General features: G+C 41.0%; 1 protein-coding gene across 1 annotated transcript; it reads left to right on the forward strand.

The window, feature by feature from the left end:
- Window positions 1–5027: 5027 nt before the first annotated feature.
- On the forward strand, window positions 5028–14132 carry LOC134676607 (ceramide synthase 2-like). Its single transcript, XM_063535001.1, has 7 exons — window positions 5028–5212; window positions 5969–6083; window positions 6973–7194; window positions 9897–10118; window positions 12348–12466; window positions 13160–13304; window positions 14043–14132. The coding sequence occupies exons 1-7, from the start codon at window positions 5028–5030 to the stop codon at window positions 14130–14132; spliced, it is 1098 nt and encodes a 365-aa protein (XP_063391071.1).
- The last annotated feature ends 4425 nt before the right edge of the window (window positions 14133–18557 follow it).

Genomic DNA, 18557 nt, shown 5'->3' on the forward strand with positions numbered 1-18557 from the left:
TTTTGGTTGTTTGCTTCCGTTGAGCTACTATCCGGATTGTGTGGCTGTATATTTGAATGCAAGAACGCAATGGGCGTTATGGTTTAATTTACATAAATTAATTATTAAACTTTATAACGCCTATCTTCCAAATATACAGGGGTGGCCCTAACATTGGGCCTTCAAAGCAGAGAAGAGTAGACTGTAACATTTGGGTGTCATTCTGAATCCCTAACAACGTTTGTCCTAAAGTCACTTGCTCTAACTGGTTTGTCCTAATGGGCACATGCCCCAACGATCAATTGTCATAACGATTATTTTCCATAATGTAATGGTTAGCCTAAGAATCATTTGACCTAAGCATTTATACCATAACTATCAAGATCCCTAAAGTTTTTTACCATATTTTCGAAATCCCTAACAATGTTTAGCATAAAATAACATGCTCTAACTGTTTTGACCTAATGGCTATTGCCCTAATGATCTATTATCATAACAGTTACTTTTCCTATTGATGAATTATCATAACAATTACTTTCCATAATGAATGGTAATGAACTGTTGCCACAAAAGTGGGTTAGGTTAGGTTAGTACTGTGACCCTCGAAAAAACGAACTGCTGCCACAAAAGTGGGTTAGGTTAGGTTAGAACTGTGACCCTCAAAAAAACGAACTGCTGCCACAAAAGTGGGTTAGGTTAGGTTAGAACTGTATATAACCCTCAAAAAAACGAACTGCTGCCATAAAAGTGGGTTAGGTTAGGTTAGAACTGTGACCCTCGAAAAAACGAACTGCTGTCACAAAAGTGGGTTAGGTTAGGTTAGAACTGCGATCCTCGCAAAAATGAAGTGCTGCCATTGGTTAGGTTAGGAGGGAAATTTAAATTAGGACATACGAGTATTAGGTCAAGAAACGATAGGCTAAGTAAAATTAGGTAACATGATGGTTAGGATATACAATATTTAGGCCTAACAATAATTAGGCAAAAAAAGAATTATGCTACATAACATTAGGATAAATACCCAATATGGAAAGTGCCATTAGGGAAAAACATATTAGGACAAAAAAAATCGGCCAGTCGATAATAGGGAAACCAAAATTAGGGTATACGAGTGTTAGGACAACTGATCATTATGACAAACAATATTAGGGAATGCAAAGATAGGAGAAAAGACTTTAGGGATTCAGATATAGATCCGTAACATTTATTAATGCCGTCACTTACAGTCAATTTGGCAAGAAATAATGTGAATTTTACATTTGCTCAAATTAATTTCACACTAACCCACAGTCTTTAAATCAATACAGTCATTCGACGAAGCCGTACTTATAGACAGGGTAGGTACCTTCTATGTAAAACCCTTTTTAGGGCACCGTACAAAACTTTGTTGACGGTTCTCTTATGGGATCACTTCGGTCTTGCAAATCGGTTAAAATGCGTTTTTCTCAAAGACCGTTTGATGTAGGTACTTAAAATTTGGAATAGTTAATATGGCAAGTACCATCACTAACACTGTGAATAAGTCAAAACTGCTTATTTTGATTATGATTAAGTATAATGACACACATACAGACATGCCAAAAAGAACCTGCATATAGTGTTTGTTGACCTCGAAAAAGCATACGACCGAGTACCCCGAGAGGTTTTGTGGTGGGCTCTGAAAGAGAAATGTGTGCCTGGGAAGTATGTAGAGCTAATCAGGTCAATGTACAACCGATGCTGTACACGCGTCCGGTCAGCTGCTGGCACCACCGACAAGTTCAGTGTCACGGTAGGCTTGCACCAGGGATCGGCTTTAAGCCCTTACCTCTTCCTGCTTGTTATGGACGCTCTGTCGTCAGACATACAGGAGGAGGCACCCTGGTGTATGCTGTTTGCCGATGACATTGTGCTTGTTGGTGAAAACGAACTTGAGGTGCAGAGCAGACTTGAGAAATGGCGGCAAAAATTGGAGAATGTTGGCCTAAAGATCAGCAGATCTAAAACGGAACACATGTTCTGCGATTTTGGCGGTCTCTCCAGTTTTGCTGCCATAGAACTCGACGGCGTTACACTGCCGGTTTGCTCCGACTTTAAGTACCTCGGTTCGCTCGTACAGTGCGATGGCGATATTGACCGTGACGTGAAAAACCGGATTAGCACAGGATGGATGAAATGGCGACAGGTCACGGGAACCATTTGCGACGCCCGAATGCCTCTTCGGTTGAAGGGTAAAATATATAAATCAGTCATAAGACCTGTCGTCATGTATGGATCAGAGTGTTGGGCCCTAAAGGTGACGGATGAAAAGAGATTGCATGTAGCGGAGATGAGAATGTTGAGATGGATGTGTGGCGTGACGAGAATGGATAGGATAAGGAATGAGTATATAAGAGGAAGCCTGAAAGTTGCACCCATAACAGAAAAAGTAAGGGCAAATCGCCTAGCGTGGTACGGGCATGTGATGCGGAGGGATGAAAGTCATGTGACGAGAAAGGTATTACGAATGAATGTGGAGGGAAGTACGAGGAAAGGAAAACCGAGGAAAAGGTGGATGGACTGTGTGAGAGATGATATGAAACGAATGCAAGTGAATGATGAAATGACGGGCGACAGAGAGGTGTGGAAGAGAAAGACATGCTGCGCCGACCCCAAGTGAATGGGACAAGGGCAAGAGAATGATGATGATTTAGTATAATCATGCGGGGTGCTAAGGGCGAAGGGCGAGTCGCGCGCACCCGAGCTGCATATATCGCCATTATTGTTAGTAGCGCGGTACAACTTACAGTGCTAGCGTGTCATTTTAAATGTTTGTAATTTTTGGGCGGTTTTGTAAAAGTGACAACCCTACTGTGTTCTTGTGCGGTATCGGCATTTACGCAAACATCATAGGCGTTCACTGTTACTTTTTACACTGTGCTATAACCATAATTATTATAATTAATGTAGATAGGGTAAAGGCACCAGTAGTCAGCCTTATAACGACTTTTTTAAGTTTGAACGTTCGGCATTTCTACAGGATTACTCGGATAATTAAACAAATGACATAGTTAGATCAATTGTTTATCATAATTTTAAAACAAAATATTTAAAAAAATAACAATCCTCTTTATAATATCTCTAATTTAGTTTAAACAAAAAGTGGCACTTTTCTCCAGTAGTCAGCCTCCAAAATCCAGTAAGCAGCCTCTGTGTACCCAGTACTCAGCCTATATAATATTCATAATGATTTGATCAAAATCACTTATATTTATAACATAAGTAACATAACCAACAATATGATTATCATTATTTTTTTTATTAATAAACAAAGTCTTATACCTACCAGGAAAAAGCAAAGTGATAGTTATGTATAGTTAACGTCATAAATATGTATACACTTTTGAACCTTATTTCAATGAGATAGGGTTTAAAAATGTTTTTGGCGGCAACGTACCAAGCAACGTCAATGGCTGAGTATTGGATCCGCGAAGTGAAGTGAAGAAGTTCCAGTGGTCAGCCGCATTATAACGTAATTTCAAATGCGGCTGACTACTGGATTTTACTTAAAATTGACTAGGGCGTGCCTAACTAAATTTGAAAATGTAAATTTAACGGTCCTAACGGTCGCATTGGCTCGAAAATAATAAAATAAACGAATAACCCAAAGGTCAGCCGTGGGGGGCTGAACACTGGATTTTTTGGAAAAAAATGTTGTCCAGTGGCCAGCCCCCTCAATTTATAAGTGAAATATTGATATTTTCATCAAAACATAATCCAATTTAATAGATAAACTAATAATCAAACCAATCATTAACAAAAATAATAACTTATAACATTAAAACATAGTTTTTCTTGCCTGTTAAGAGTACACCACGTGCAGAAAAAAATATGGCGGACATGACACTTTTGCACTCTTCGACAAACAGCACCTGTATGAACGAGTATATTTCTTCCCCCCGTTCCCTCACCGTACCTGTCGTGTGACGTATTAACCAATAAGGAATCAAAGCTCCTATTTGAGTAATCGCGATTTGTTTAAACGAATATACCAGATATTTATGACCAATAAACGACTCAAAAGGCTGACCACTGGTCCCTGGCTGGCCACTGGTGCTGTTACCCTACCTAATGTTATACAATACGTGCTAATTGTCGGCCTTAGATGCACTGTGAATATTTGACAGCAAAACGCCCATTTCTTTGTTCTTTCCATGCATATTTTTTTCCGGAAAAATAAGAATGCCGATTCTCTTTTGACAATTTGATATGTTTTTCCTCTCGGTTAAGCTGGTATCTTCTGGTGACAACCAAATTCAACTTACTTAATTAGTTTAATTACAAAAACAAATATTAAACAAAAATTAAGCTTTGTTTTGGTACAATCAGCAGCAGAAGTTGCTAATCCAGCCAGGTGTTCATGTTCAAAATGACTTTATTGTGAGAGAATAAGAGTGTGTCAAGATAATTTTCAACACCTCGCCCGCTTAGCAACTTCTCCTGCTGACTTTACTAGTACTGATCAAAATGGCTCTTAAGTTGTGGTAGTAGTTATAGTCTGTACCTGATAGGTATCTTTAGGTATTTAAAAAAGAGTAAACAAAATCTACCCTTAAATGGTTTCTTAAGCCAGTAGTTGAGGGTAGATGAAAACATTACATGATGAAATAATGTACATAGGCACAGAATAAATAATAGTACTAAGTACAAAAGACTCACTCTCTAACAAAACGCGTCTGTCACGATCAGCACAGATAGGTGGCGACAGCGCCACGCGCGGCTTATGGCAAACCCTTATGGCAAATTGGGGCCGAATGTACTTTTAGCTACCTGTAGCAAAGCGACGAAATCGCGGAGTGAGACACGCCTGACATAGGTTTAAGTCAGGTCGAGGTGGTTTTGTATTTGGTTGGTTAATCAATAAATGTTACAACTACCCGAAAATGTACAAATTATCAAAGTGAGATAAAAACTGTTCAAACAGAATTGGCCTCAAGTATTGAGTCATATATGTTCGAGATCTTTCGGTCGTTATCAGACGCATTTGACGTGAGACTGTGGCAAAACTAAGTCATTAAGTCAATAACAAGATGCTTAAGACTCTGTTGGACGCGTTTTGGAGCGAGGCTCTGTGGCTGCCGCCTAACGTCACGTGGTCGGATGTGGCGCCCGGGCCCAGGCCCGGTACAGCGGTGGTCTATACCGACCATCGACATCTTTGGCTTACTGTTCCAATGGCGTTGATTTTAATAATGCTGCGCTTCGTATTGGACAAGTAAGTACTAAAGGACGCTTAGCACATGGAATTACGTACATTGACCTATGTTCTTATCTGTATCGCACGCGTAATATTGCTGTATCCCTCGTAATACCCGGCGAGTGAAACTGTGCGAGCGGGATAGCAAATTGACTGTGCTCGCGCGTCAGACAAATATAGGAACACGCGGGTCAATGTACGCAATTTATCGTGCTGACGAGCATCCTGAGTTTAGGCAATTTGTACTTTTAAAATCGTATGGGTAATTTTTTTTAACATAAAATTAGTTGGATGCGTGTTCTGTGTTTACATTTTACCATTGACATGTAATATAATTAGGTATCTAAGGACGGGTATATGGGCATTAAGATAATGGTGCTAGTTCAGCGGTGTCACTCACGAATTCGAGCCAATCGTGCAGTAGACGCAGCTAGTTACGACCAATCGCGCGCGTGATGTGAACTCATCAACCAATCGCGTTGTGGCGTAATAAGACTGCACGATTGGCTCGAATTCGTGTGCGGCACACCGCTGTACTGGCCCCATTCTTGTTGTCCGCAAAGTCAGTCTAAAGGCCCCAGTACACAATGGGCCATCGCCGGCCACTCCAAGGGACGCATTTATGCGTTAGAGAGAGCAAATGATATTGCTATCTCATTCTACCACAAGGCTGCGTCCCTTGGAGTGGCCGGCGATGGCCCATTGTGTACTGGGGCCTTTAGAGATATATGTCAATGTATTTTACATGTGTACTAACACTGGAGCTTGTTACAGATATATATTTGCTCCGTTCGGCAAGGCACTAGGCATTAAACATGATAGAAATATAGAGGTTCCTCCAAACCACAAGCTGGAAGCTGCATATAAGGCCAATCCCGCGTCAAAACAGGTAATTTTCTAAAATTTTCTTTCAACTTTTATGAGTAAACAATGCAAGTTTCCACTTTGAAGGTCCCGTTCAGATTAGGGATTATTAATCAATGTTCTTAACTATTGACGACCGCGACAGTTTCATTTAACCTCGTACTCGTAAGTCCCCGCGTACTTGTACGAGTACAAATTTAATTCGAGTTATGAACTCTTAGAAATAAAAGAAAGTTATAAATTCAAAAGAGCAAAAATTGGCTTGGGTCTTACGATAATTTATTTACTTTTTAACTTATTGGCGTATATTTGAAATATACAATATTTCATACGTCATAGTAATACATATACCTACCGTACCTACCTACCTAATATAATGTAAGAAGGTTTTCAAAACGTGCAGAAAAAAATAGACCAAGAACATTTCAAGATGAAAAGAACTTTGAAATCATTGAATAACACAGGAGCGACAGGAGCGACGCGACAGTTTCTCGCCTGAGTTACGGGAAAACCGGGTATAGCCCATAGGCGTACCCACGGCGGGGCAAGGTGGGGCAGTTGCCCCACCCTGGTCTCTGACCATAAGCTAGGAATTTCTGTTTCAACCGTACCCTGTTACAACGTACCCAGCCTCCCCTACTTCTGCCCCACCCCTTAAATGCTGCGTACGCCCATGGTATAGTCTAGCTATCTCGTCTGCGAGATGTCGGGCCGCTCCTGTGCCAGGCCCACTGGCCAGGGCTATAACCGCGAAAATCGAAGTTCGCAAATTGCGGGCATTTTTCTCTGTCACTCTAATTACGCCTTCATTGGAGTGAAGGCGACAGATCCCCGCTTTGCGAATTTCGGTTTTCGCGGTAGTGAGGGGCTACCGCGAAAACCGAAAGACTAGACATCTCTGCAAACGCTTCCAGCTATGTGCACTGGCCAAGCAGCTAGACCTGTCGGAGCGGCAGGTGCAGCGCTGGTGGCGCCGGCGGCGGCTGCAGGACAAACCGTCCACGCTCGTCAAGTTCCGCGAGAGCTGCTGGCGGGCTACCTTCTACTTTTACAACCTGATGGTCGGCTGGATGGTTTTATGGGACAAGGAGTGGTTGTGGGACGTGGATTACTGTTATATCGGCTATCCCCATCAGGTGAGATTAGCTTAGTAGCCTCGAACATACATCAGAAGTAGGACTATTAGCTGTTCTTCTGCTGGCTCGTTCTGTGAGACCTGGAGTGGTTGTGGGAGGTTGGTCACTGCTACATCGGCTACCCACATCAGGTGAGCTTAGCTTAGTAGCCTCGAACATACTTCAGAAGTAGGACTATTAGCTGTTCTTCTGCTGGCTCGTTCTGTGGGACCAGGAGTGGTTGTGGGACGTTGGTCACTGCTACATCGGCTACCCACATCAGGTGAGCTTAGCTTAGTAGCCTCGAACATATACTTCAGAAGTAGGACTATTAGCTGTTCTTCTGCTGGCTCGTTCTGTGGGACCAGGAGTGGTTGTGGGACGTTGGTCACTGCTAACATCGGCTACCCACATCAGGTGAGCTTAGCTTAATAGTAGCCTCGAACATACTTCAGAAGTAGGACTATTAGCTATTCTTCTGCTGGCTCGTTCTGTGGGACCAGGAGTGGTTGTGGGACGTTGATCACTGCTAACATCGGCTACCCACATCAGGTGAGCTTAGCTTAATAGTAGCCTCGAACATACTTCAGGAGTAGGACTATTAGCTGTTCTTCTGCTGGCTCGTTCTGTGAAACCAGGAGTGAATGTGGGACGTTGATCACTGCCACATCGGCTACCCACATCAGGTGAGCTTAGCTTAGTAGCCTCGAACATATACTTCAGAAGTAGGACAATTAGCTGTTCTTCTGCTAGCTCGTTCTGTGAGACCTGGAGTGGTTATGGGACGTTGGTCACTGCTACATCGGCTACCCACATCAGGTGAGCTTAGCTTAGTAGCCTCGAACATACTTCAGAAGTAGGACTATTAGCTGTTCTTCTGCTGGCTCGTTCTGTGAGACCTGGATTGGTTATGGGACGTTGATCACTGCTATATCGGCTACCCACATCAGGCGAGCGTAGCTTAGTAGCCTCGAACATACTTCAGAAGTAGGACTATTAGCTGTTCTTCTGCTAGCTCGTTCTGTGAGACCTGGAGTGGTTGTGGGACGTTGATCACTGCTATATCGGCTACCCACATCAGGTGAGCGTAGCTTAGTAGCCTCGAACATACTTCAGAAGTAGGACAATGAGCTGTTCTTCTGCTGGCTCGTTCTGTGAGACCTGGAGTGGTTATGGGACGTTAGTCACTGCTACATCGGCTACCCACATCAGGTGAGCGTAGCTTAGTAGCCTCGAACATACTTCAGAAGTAGGACTATTAGCTGTTCTTCTGCTAGCTCGTTCTGTGAGACCTGGAGTGGTTGTGGGACGTTGATCACTGCTATATCGGCTACCCACATCAGGTGAGCGTAGCTTAGTAGCCTCGAACATACTTCAGAAGTAGGACAATTAGCTGTTCTTCTGCTGGCTCGTTCTGTGAGACCTGGAGTGGTTATGGGACGTTGGTCACTGCTACATCGGCTACCCACATCAGGTGAGCTTAGCTTAGTAGCCTCGAACATGCTTCAGAAGTAGGACTAAAGAAAAATAATTCCTAAGGTCAATGTGGTGAATGCCGACAAATATTAGATGACTACGAAATAACGCGCATTTTGGTAAAGAAACTGATGTATGACGTTACCACTCTTTCTTTAGGTACTTATATTACTCTATGTCGGCATATAAAATTTATTGAGAATACCGTCATGTCACTGATGTCAAAAGGAAAAGCATCACTCTTTCTGCTCAACCTGATGACGTAGGTAGATATGTGTACTTCTGTAGAACCGAAAAAAGCGACGAAAGAGTTTCTAGATTGTCTTCCTTATTAGGGGTTGTGCACAAATCACGCGAGGTTCGATGGGACCCCCCCGGTCACGAAAAAATCACGATAGATCACGTTGGGGGAGGGGGGGTATAAGAAAACCTCACGTGTTTTTTTCTACAGTGAACGAAACTAAGAAAAAAAACCTACCACATGAGTAGATACTTTTTCTCGGTTTCGTTAAACATAAATCTTCACTCTGCACTTCAAAATAGCGAGCATATTTAACGAAAATAAAAAAAATAAACAAGATTTTCTATATACAATACTATTTATCTTAAAATTAGGTCACAACCCCTTAACGGTCTCGCCACCCAATTGTAGTGTTAGTGATACCCATTGCACTCCTCGCTCCGTTCCGTCACATATTTTATTTACTTTAGGTTCTTTATTATTTTATTATTTTATTTTAATCCGGAGGTCGCGGGTTCAAACCCCGGCTCGTACCAATGAGTTTTTCGGAACTTATGTACGAAATATCATTTGATATTTACCAGTCGCTTTTCGGTGAAGGAAAACATCGTGAGGAAACCTGCATACATCTGCGAAGAAATTCAAAGGTGTATGTGAAGTCCCCAATCCGCATTGGGCTAGCGTGGGGACTATAGCCCAAGCCCTCTCGCGCTCGAGAGGAGGCCTGTGCCCAGCAGTGGGACGTATATAGGCTGAGATGATGATGATGATGATGATGATTATTTTATTAGGGTCCGACTGAAAATCAGCGTTGCAGTTAATTTTACTGCAACATCATGCTGAATCGAGCCCCTTTTTAACATCACGCTGTTTTGTTTATATGTTAACATAAATTTAATTTTGTTTTAGAAGTTTTTAAGATTTTATGTTCAAATGTACCATTCATGTGATGTTTGTGATGTTAAATAAAGTTTTTCTATGTCTATGTCTATAATTTCCGTTCCAGGGCGTCACCAACGACATCGAGTGGTTGTACATAGTCGCACTGGGATTCTACTTGTCGCAGACCCTGTCGCTATACGTCGACGTCCGTCGCAAGGACTTCTGGCAGCTGGTTGTGCACCACGCCGCGACGCTCTCGTTGTTAAGTTTCAGCTGGGTGTGCAACTTGCACAGGATCGGCTCGCTGCTCATGCTTACACTTGACTGCTCGGAAGCGTTGCTAGAGGTAGAATAGAATAGAATAGAATAGAATACAATACAATACAATAGAATAGAATAGAATAGAATAGAATAGAATAAAATAGAATAGAATAGAATAGAATAGAATAGAATAGAATAGAATAGAATAGAATAGAATAGAATAGAATAGAATAGAATAGAATAGAATAATAAAGGTGGTACATATTATTGGGTTAGTTTAAGTGACGCCCTGTAAGGACACAGCAACATATTTATACCTAGAATAGAGTTAACTTAAAACTACTGGCTTAACAATTTTCGTTATATATATATTATGAGATCATTTTAATCATATTTTTCATTAAAGTAATCTTTTACACTATAAAAGCACTTATTAATAAGGAAGATTTTTAACTTGTTATCGAATAATTTGTGATTTTCTAAGTTTTTCAGAGAATTCGGAAGGTGATTATAAATTTTGATACACATACAATGAGGGCTAGATGTGACAAGGTTTAATGAGGAAAAAGGCAATTCTAGTTTGTGTAAATTGCGGTTGTTTCTTCTAGATCAAGTAGTTTCTGTAGATTTAGGTCCTTAAAGCTGTATCCAGACGAGACAATTTTTCGCCAATCTGATGAAATTCTCCGATCGAACAGGGCGTGCGGACGCAAATTCCAATTTGATTCCCCGATCACATCAGCAGGTGCGGACACAAAAATGCCAATTTTCATAGTAGAATGCAAATTGGTGATTTAATTTGTGAACGTGTGGACGTTATATGAGATTGACCAATTATTTTCCTGAACAAATCGACTGATTTCATCAGTCCCGTCTGGATATCCCTAAACCCTTCACGGACCAGGTTAGGGGTTGTGCACAATCACGCGGTGTTTTCAGCTACTTTTTAACCCCTTCCCTTGGTGATATTTGGTGAGATTTTTGGCTACCCCCCTCCCCCACACAACCTCACGTGTATTTTTTTTTATTTTTTCATTCGACCTTTTTAATCTTAAGATAAATAGTAGGTATTGTATAAAGAAAATCTTGTTTATTTTTCTATTTTCGTTAAATAGACTCGCTATTTTGAAGTGCAGAGTGAAGATTTATGTTTAACGAAACCGAAAAAAGTATCTACTCATGTGGTATGTTTTTTTTTCTTAGTTTCGTTCACTGTAGAAAAATACACGTGAGGTCTCCTTATACCCCCGTCTCCCAACGTGATCTATCGTTATTTTTCGTGACCACTCACCCCCTATCGAACCTCGCGTGTTTTGTGCACAACATGTGTTTGTGCCCTTATAAGAAATTCTCAATTCAAGCCTTAATGCCACTATAAGTCCAAAAATTGTGCATAAAAAATAAGTTATATACTTATGGCCATTTTTCCGTATTATATATCTTATTGTGCCCTATAAAGGTAGGATCACTCACGCTAGAGTTAGACCAAGAAAAGTCTGCAGCGGATTTGATATTATTAGCCCACGCAGTGCAAGTGTTACTTATGCGTCATAATTTCATAGAAGTTTGACGTTTAAAATAACACTTGCACTGCGTGGGCTATCAAATCCGCTGCAGAATTTTCTTGGTCCGACTCTAGAACGGTCCGGGCCCAGGCCGAGACGTCCGACACGTTTATTATAGACAGCCACTTCCGAGCCTCGGTGATCACGTAATGCTTTCTATGGGGATCCTATCTCATCGCATAATAATTGATTGTCATAATGTAATGTTACGCATAAATCTCTTTTCGCATATTTTTTCTCCAGCTGAAACAGAAAGTATTTTCGAAAATATTTTGCATAGGTTGTGTAGAATAGGGTAGGTTAGGTTAGGTTTGTGTTATAATTTTTCAGAAATGTTAATATTTCCAGCACAATAACAATTATGCGAAATGAGTTTTATGCGTAACATTACATTAGGGCAATCAATTATTATGCGACCCAATATGGACCCCTTTCTATGTATAGAAAATGAAGTGTAGAAAGCTCAGGTCTGGACCCAGACCTTTCTGCGTCAGACATCCTTCAGCGAGGGTCCGGATTAGCGAGGCTTAATTAGCTAACTAAGTAATTAGCTACTTTAATAACAGAACTTCCGTGAGACACAGACATATTAAATATATTAAGAACGGGTCACTCACGTATTTTAAGTCGAAAAACGGTCGACATTTTTCACTCCGTACCGACCCCAGCTCCGTGTCGAGCGTTTTTCGACTTAAAATACGTGAGTGACCCGTTCTTAAGATATTTAATTAGCGACTTGTTTGTTAAAGCCCACAAAAGCGACGAAATACGCGGGCTACCACAGAGCGAGCGAATACATGTTCACCGCCTTCACCGCGCTGTGGATTGTGACCAGGATAGGGATGTATTCCTATTTCATAATTGGGAGGTAACTATACTCTGTTAAGCCATTTCCGTCAGTAGAAAAAAGCGGCACGATGTAGGCGCGAAGGATTATCGTCCCATAGAATATTTAAATTTCGCGCCTTTTTCTACTGACAAACTTGCTTGACCGTCTATATATTACATATAAATTACGAATGTAAATAGATTAATTATAAACCTAGAGGTCACTTTTAGGGGGTAAATGAGAAAACTAAAATAAAAATAGTTTAGCAAACTACAATATATCGTGTTTTGTATCAAATGAAAAGGCTCATTGTGGCCTGTATTAATCTATGAATTCCATTATACAGATGTAAGTAGTGCAAAATTGTTTTCCATCGTATTTTCTCGGAAACGTTCGTATTTGTCATGCTATTGTCTCAGTACTTTTTGTACCGAGACTGGTTCGTTCGTTCCCGTGAAAATACAATGAAAATAATTACGTTATGTACGTCTGTAGTAGTCGACGTGAGTGACTGTAGTCGACGGACGAAGGAGTGGACGGCGTGCACCCAGTAGATGGTCAGATGTGGTCCAAAATATTACCCAGACTTCGCTCCAGGCAACGATGCACATGGCCGAAGATCGAGAGGCCTGGAGAGCAGTGGTAGGAAGAATAACCCATAGGAGTCACGTCCCTCAGACATGAGGTCACGACCACGAAGAAGAAGATCTGTAGTATTTTTTTTATTTTCAGCGCGACGTACCGTGCCGCAGCCTACTTCTCCCCGTTCCTAATGTTCCAACTTCTGGTCTTTCTGGCCTGGGTGCTGCTCGCTCTGAATCTCTACTGGACTTGGCTGATACTCCAAGTAGCATACAGAGCCATCAAGCATGGCCAGGTGAGGGGCTTTTCAACCTATAGATGGTCAAGCAAATCTTGTTAGTAGAATAAGGCGCGAAATTCAATTTTTTTTATGAGACGATATCCCTTAGCGTGTACATTTTTCAAATTTGCCGCCTTTTTCTACTGATAAGATCTGCTTAACCAACTATATCTAATTATCATGGATCTAGTATTAATAAACTTAGTATTTTTATTTTTAGTATGGATTATGGTGGGCAAGAAATAAATTCGACCAATCATAGTCATGATGATGATGATGATGATGAATAATAATAATTTCAGCTTATACACGTCCCACTGCTGGGCACAGGCCTCCTCTCATGCGCGAGAGGGCTTGGGCTATAGTCCCCACGCTAGCCCAATGCGGATTGGGGCCTTCACATGCACCTTTGAATTTCTTCGCAAATGTATGCACTATACAGGTTTCCTCACGATGTTTTCCTTCACCGAAAAGCGACTTTATATCAAATGATAGTTCCGAAAAACTCACTGGTACGAGCCAGGAATTGAACCCGCGACCTCCGGATCGAAATATACAGGGTGACATTATTTAAGTCCTGAACCGTAATATGTTTTCTAACTCCATAAACAACGAGCAATTTAATGCCCGTTGTTACTAAAATCAGACAAGATTTTTTTTATTTTTTGTTTTTGTTTGTCATTTATTTTACTTTTACAAGTGGCAATGTGGTATTTAAACAGCTTTGTAAGATATTACCTATATGTTTTTTAGATAGATGGTGACATCCGCAGTTCGAGTTCTGAAGCCAGTGACAGTTCGACCACCCACGCACCCAACCGGGACAGGCAAATAGGCATCTAAGTCCATCTTAGCACGTTCCCTGTGTCTGTGTACCTAGGAACCAGAAATTGAGTCCTCACGTGCAACATGTTTTTTGTCAAAAGGTTCATAGCCAGTATGTGCATGCAAATAAAAAAGACCTAGCTCACACGTGTAAATTTTCGCAATGCTGTAAGTTTATACGGGATCGTGCATCATTAGTGGTGCATACACGTATCATCTGTACCCTAAAATACTACACATATGATGCATTCACAGGGAACGTGTTAAGGGGGTATTCTACTTATCCAATTTTTGTCCAATGCGTATTTGGATGAATCAACTTTTAGAACACTGATTTCGTGTCTCTAGACTCCCTAGAAAAAAAAACAATATTTCAAAAACCATGTCGATTTCTTTTACTTTTTCGTTTACACGAGCTTTATTAGATCCAAGTATTTAATTAACACATTAAAATCAACAGCTTGTTCAGATAAAAGTTACATTTTGTTCGGTAACGCAGCAGAAAAAAGACAAAAATGGTGTGTCCCTGATTTTTGTATGGGCGAAAAGTTTTTTCTGCTAGGTAGCACAGAAATAGTACTAGGTACAGAAGACTCACTCTCTAACAAAACGCGTCTGTTACGATCAGCACAGATATGGCCGCTAGGTGGCGACAGCGCCACGCGCGGCTTATGGCTTTCCCCAAAATTGGGGTGGAACGGATGTACTTTTAGCTACCTGTAGCAAAGCGACGAAATCGCGGAGTGAGCCACGCCTGTAGGTAGTCTAGGGACACGAAACCAAGTGTTCTAAAAGTTGATTCACCCATTTGCATCTCACATTTTGCTTAGTGAGAGAGTGAGACGCATTGCACATAGGACCAAGAAATTGGACAGGTGGAATACCATCCTCAGTCACAGGTGTTCAGTGTACAGTCGTCATCAGATATATCGGAGCGGCCAAGCCGCTCGCAAATATCTGAACACGCCTCTATTGTCAAGGCGTTAGAGTGCGTGTTCAGATATTTTTGAGCACCTCGGCGGATCCGATATATCTGGTGGCGGCTGTACGAGAATAACGCTTACTGCTTAAAGATAAGTGTGAAAAGGGAAAATATCGTGATATTATACAGGGTGTTTGGTACATCGTTTGCCAAATTAAAACGGCAGATAGCTTTGAGTCATTTGCTATCTCCTCATGCCTAGAAAAACAAAATTGGCCATGGTTTTTTTTACTACTCCGCAAGTAAAAATTTGAAATTTACGAGAAACTGTTATAGAAGTGAATTTTTTTTTTACACCAAATTAAAAATTTCTAGGCCTGAGAAGATAGCAAATGACTCAACCTATCTGCCGTTTTAATTTGGCAAACGATGTACCAAACACCCTGTATATAAACATTTTATGAGTGCGTTAGAGACAGACTAAAAATGAAAACAAAAAAGTTTTTTGTAATTTCTACTTAATACATACCATACTTCGTACTCATTACAAATGGCTTCAAAAATGTTTTACAGTACATATGGTCCTATTTTTCCGCACTAGTGCGTAAAATAGCACTTTTCGTGCGATGTCAAAAGTTTAAAGGGCCATATGTACTGTAAAACGTTGTGCGATACACGTGCGAATAGATAATTCGCAACTCGTGTCGATTTAAAACACTCCCTTCGGTCGTGTTTTAATTTATCGCCACTCGTTTCGAATTTTCTCTTTTACGCACTTGTATCGTAAATAACTATTATGGAGGTAAATAAACGACAACATAATATTAATTATTTATTATTATAACACAACATTACAATATTGCAGATCCAACAATTTTTTTAATTTCCCATGTCTAAAAGTAGATCCGTTGTCTGTGGTATTAATCTATAAATTCTATGGAAATAAATACACTACAAATACATACACTTTAACACTAGATTATTTTATTTACAATACAAATATGGCCTAATGTACTTTTTATCTCTAGCGGCCCAATACATATGTATGTTAGTCTGTAAGGTATTTGTAATAGGGGCTATTCGTAAATTACGACATTTCAAATTATGGGGGGGGGGGGGTCTGGACAACGGATGATGGAAGCATGACGTAGGAGGAAACGGGGTCATTTGAACCATGCTTTTTGGATGATTTTAGGGGGGGGGGTCAAAAATCGTCAAACATCGATGACGTCATTTATGGACAGCCCCATATGGGCCTTGTTGCCTGATTTAAATTTATAAATAAATAAAATAATAAAAAATATTTTTTATGTTATTATATCCAGAGGAAAATGAGAAGTACGTTTCTATGCCCAATACATATGTATGTTAGTCTGTAAGGTATTTGTAATAGGGGCTATTCGTAAATTACGACATTTCAAATTATGGGGGGGGGGGGTCTGGACAACGGATGATGGAAGCATGACGTAGGAGGAAACGGGGTCATTTGAACCATGCTTTTTGGATGATTTTAGGGGGGGGGGGGGTCAAAAATCGTCAAAAATCGATGACGTCATTTATGGACAGCCCCATATGGGCCTTGTTGCCTGATTTAAATTTATAAATAAATAAAATAATAAAAAATATTTTTTATGTTATTATATCCAGAGGAAAATGAGAAGTACGTTTCTATGTAAGGGTTTTTAGAAAAAAATATACCATTTGCTTTTTTTCGAAAAACTATCAACTTTTGGATTACTTAGACTCAGAATCGCGAGTACTATTGAATAAGACAAAGAAAAAAAGTGTTCCCAGTTTTCATCTAAATCAGTGGTGGGCAAAGTATGGCCCGCGGGCCAGCTCCGGTCCGCGAATGGATTTTATCCGGCCCGCCGTCGGTCTTATGAAACAATTAGTATATGGCATTGGCCCACGATTATCACAAATCAAAATAAATTTTGGCTACAATTCTGGCCCTCCACTTAAATTTCCTAAACTTTCTGGCCCCCCACTTAAATTTCCTAAACTTTCTGCCCCCCGTGAAGAAAGTTTGCCCACCACTGATCTAAATCTTGGGTGTCAGTTTTTTAACGCTCCGCTCCATACAAAATGTATGTGAAAATGCGTTACAAAACTGTCATTATTTTTGGGACACATGTTTTTATTTTTAAATCGTTAGTCCTCGTGAATCGTGATTTTCGAATAAAAGTAAATGGTGCACTTTTAAGTGAAAATGCCCTTGTGTGAGCGAGTGGTCCGTGGCGCTCAGTGCAGTATGGTGCTGCGGCTAGAGGCCTGGAGGCCAGGAGGCCTAGCGGCCGCAGCCGCCGCCCCCGCAGGCCGAGCGCTTGGGCGCGCGGTAGGAGGAGCCCCCCGCGCCGCCGCTGAGCGGGAGGAAGCCTGCGACAACACAATTCAATAATATAACGTCCGAGAGACTCTGACATGTTACATACAATGTGTTGCCGCTTTGTCGCCTAAATATTGTTTAGTTTTTAGGGTTCAGTACCCAAAGGGTAAAACGGGACCCTATTACTAAGACTTCGCTGTCCGTCCGTCCGTCCGTCCGTCTGTCACCAGGCTGTATCTCACGAACCGTGATAGCTAGACAGTTGAAATTTTCACAGATGATGTATTTCTGTTGCCGCTATAACAACAAATACTAAAAACAGAATAAAATAAAGATTTAAATGGGGCTCCCATACAACAAACGTGATTTTTGACCAAAGTTAAGCAACGTCGGGAGTGGTCAGTACTTGGATGGGTGACCGTTTTTTTTTGCTTTTTTTTTTGTTTTTTTTTGCATTATGGTACGGAACCCTTCGTGCGCGAGTCCGACTCGCACTTGCCCGGTTTTTTAAGTTTATTAAAATGCATATATATGTTAGTCTGTAATGCATTTGTAATATGGGCCTTGTTGCCTGATTTAAAATGTTAAAGAAATAAATGTAAACGCGTCACGGCGTCACACAAGTTTTTATTCCAAAATCCATAGAACAGAATAAGCAATAGTACTGCCGTACAGAAAAGACACGTCCTACAAAACCTAAGTTTGACAGCGGTTCAGGGACGAATCGTGCTGTCTCTTTCTAATGTATGGCTCTATCCCTTTCGGCTATTTAGAGTTGTTAAAATTCAAGTCATTATCTATTCTGATCTGTGGTTATTATGCACGCAAAGGGAGGTCAAGTTGTGTCAACCCTAATAATTGCTCGGAACAATGCTGAGCCGAGCGGAGCCGAGTTTGGCCGAAGTCAGGAGTTTCGCACCCATGGTTTAAGTCTGAAAATAGCGGAGCCGAGTTTGGCCGAAGTCAGGAGTTTCGCACCCCTGGTTTAAGGGTTGTTTCACACGTACCACAACCACACGACAACCACAACCACAACACGTGGTCGGGCGCATATTTTGTATGTTTAATGAATAGTACAATTCACACGTAAACAGTGCTTGACCGCATTTTAACGCTGCGACGTGGTGTGGTTGTGGTACGTGTGAAACAACCCTAAGTTTGACAATATTAGTGAGTACACTCACCATCATCG

This window comes from Cydia fagiglandana, chromosome 24 (assembly GCF_963556715.1).
Source record: "Cydia fagiglandana chromosome 24, ilCydFagi1.1, whole genome shotgun sequence".
Lineage (NCBI taxonomy): Eukaryota > Metazoa > Arthropoda > Insecta > Lepidoptera > Tortricidae > Cydia > Cydia fagiglandana.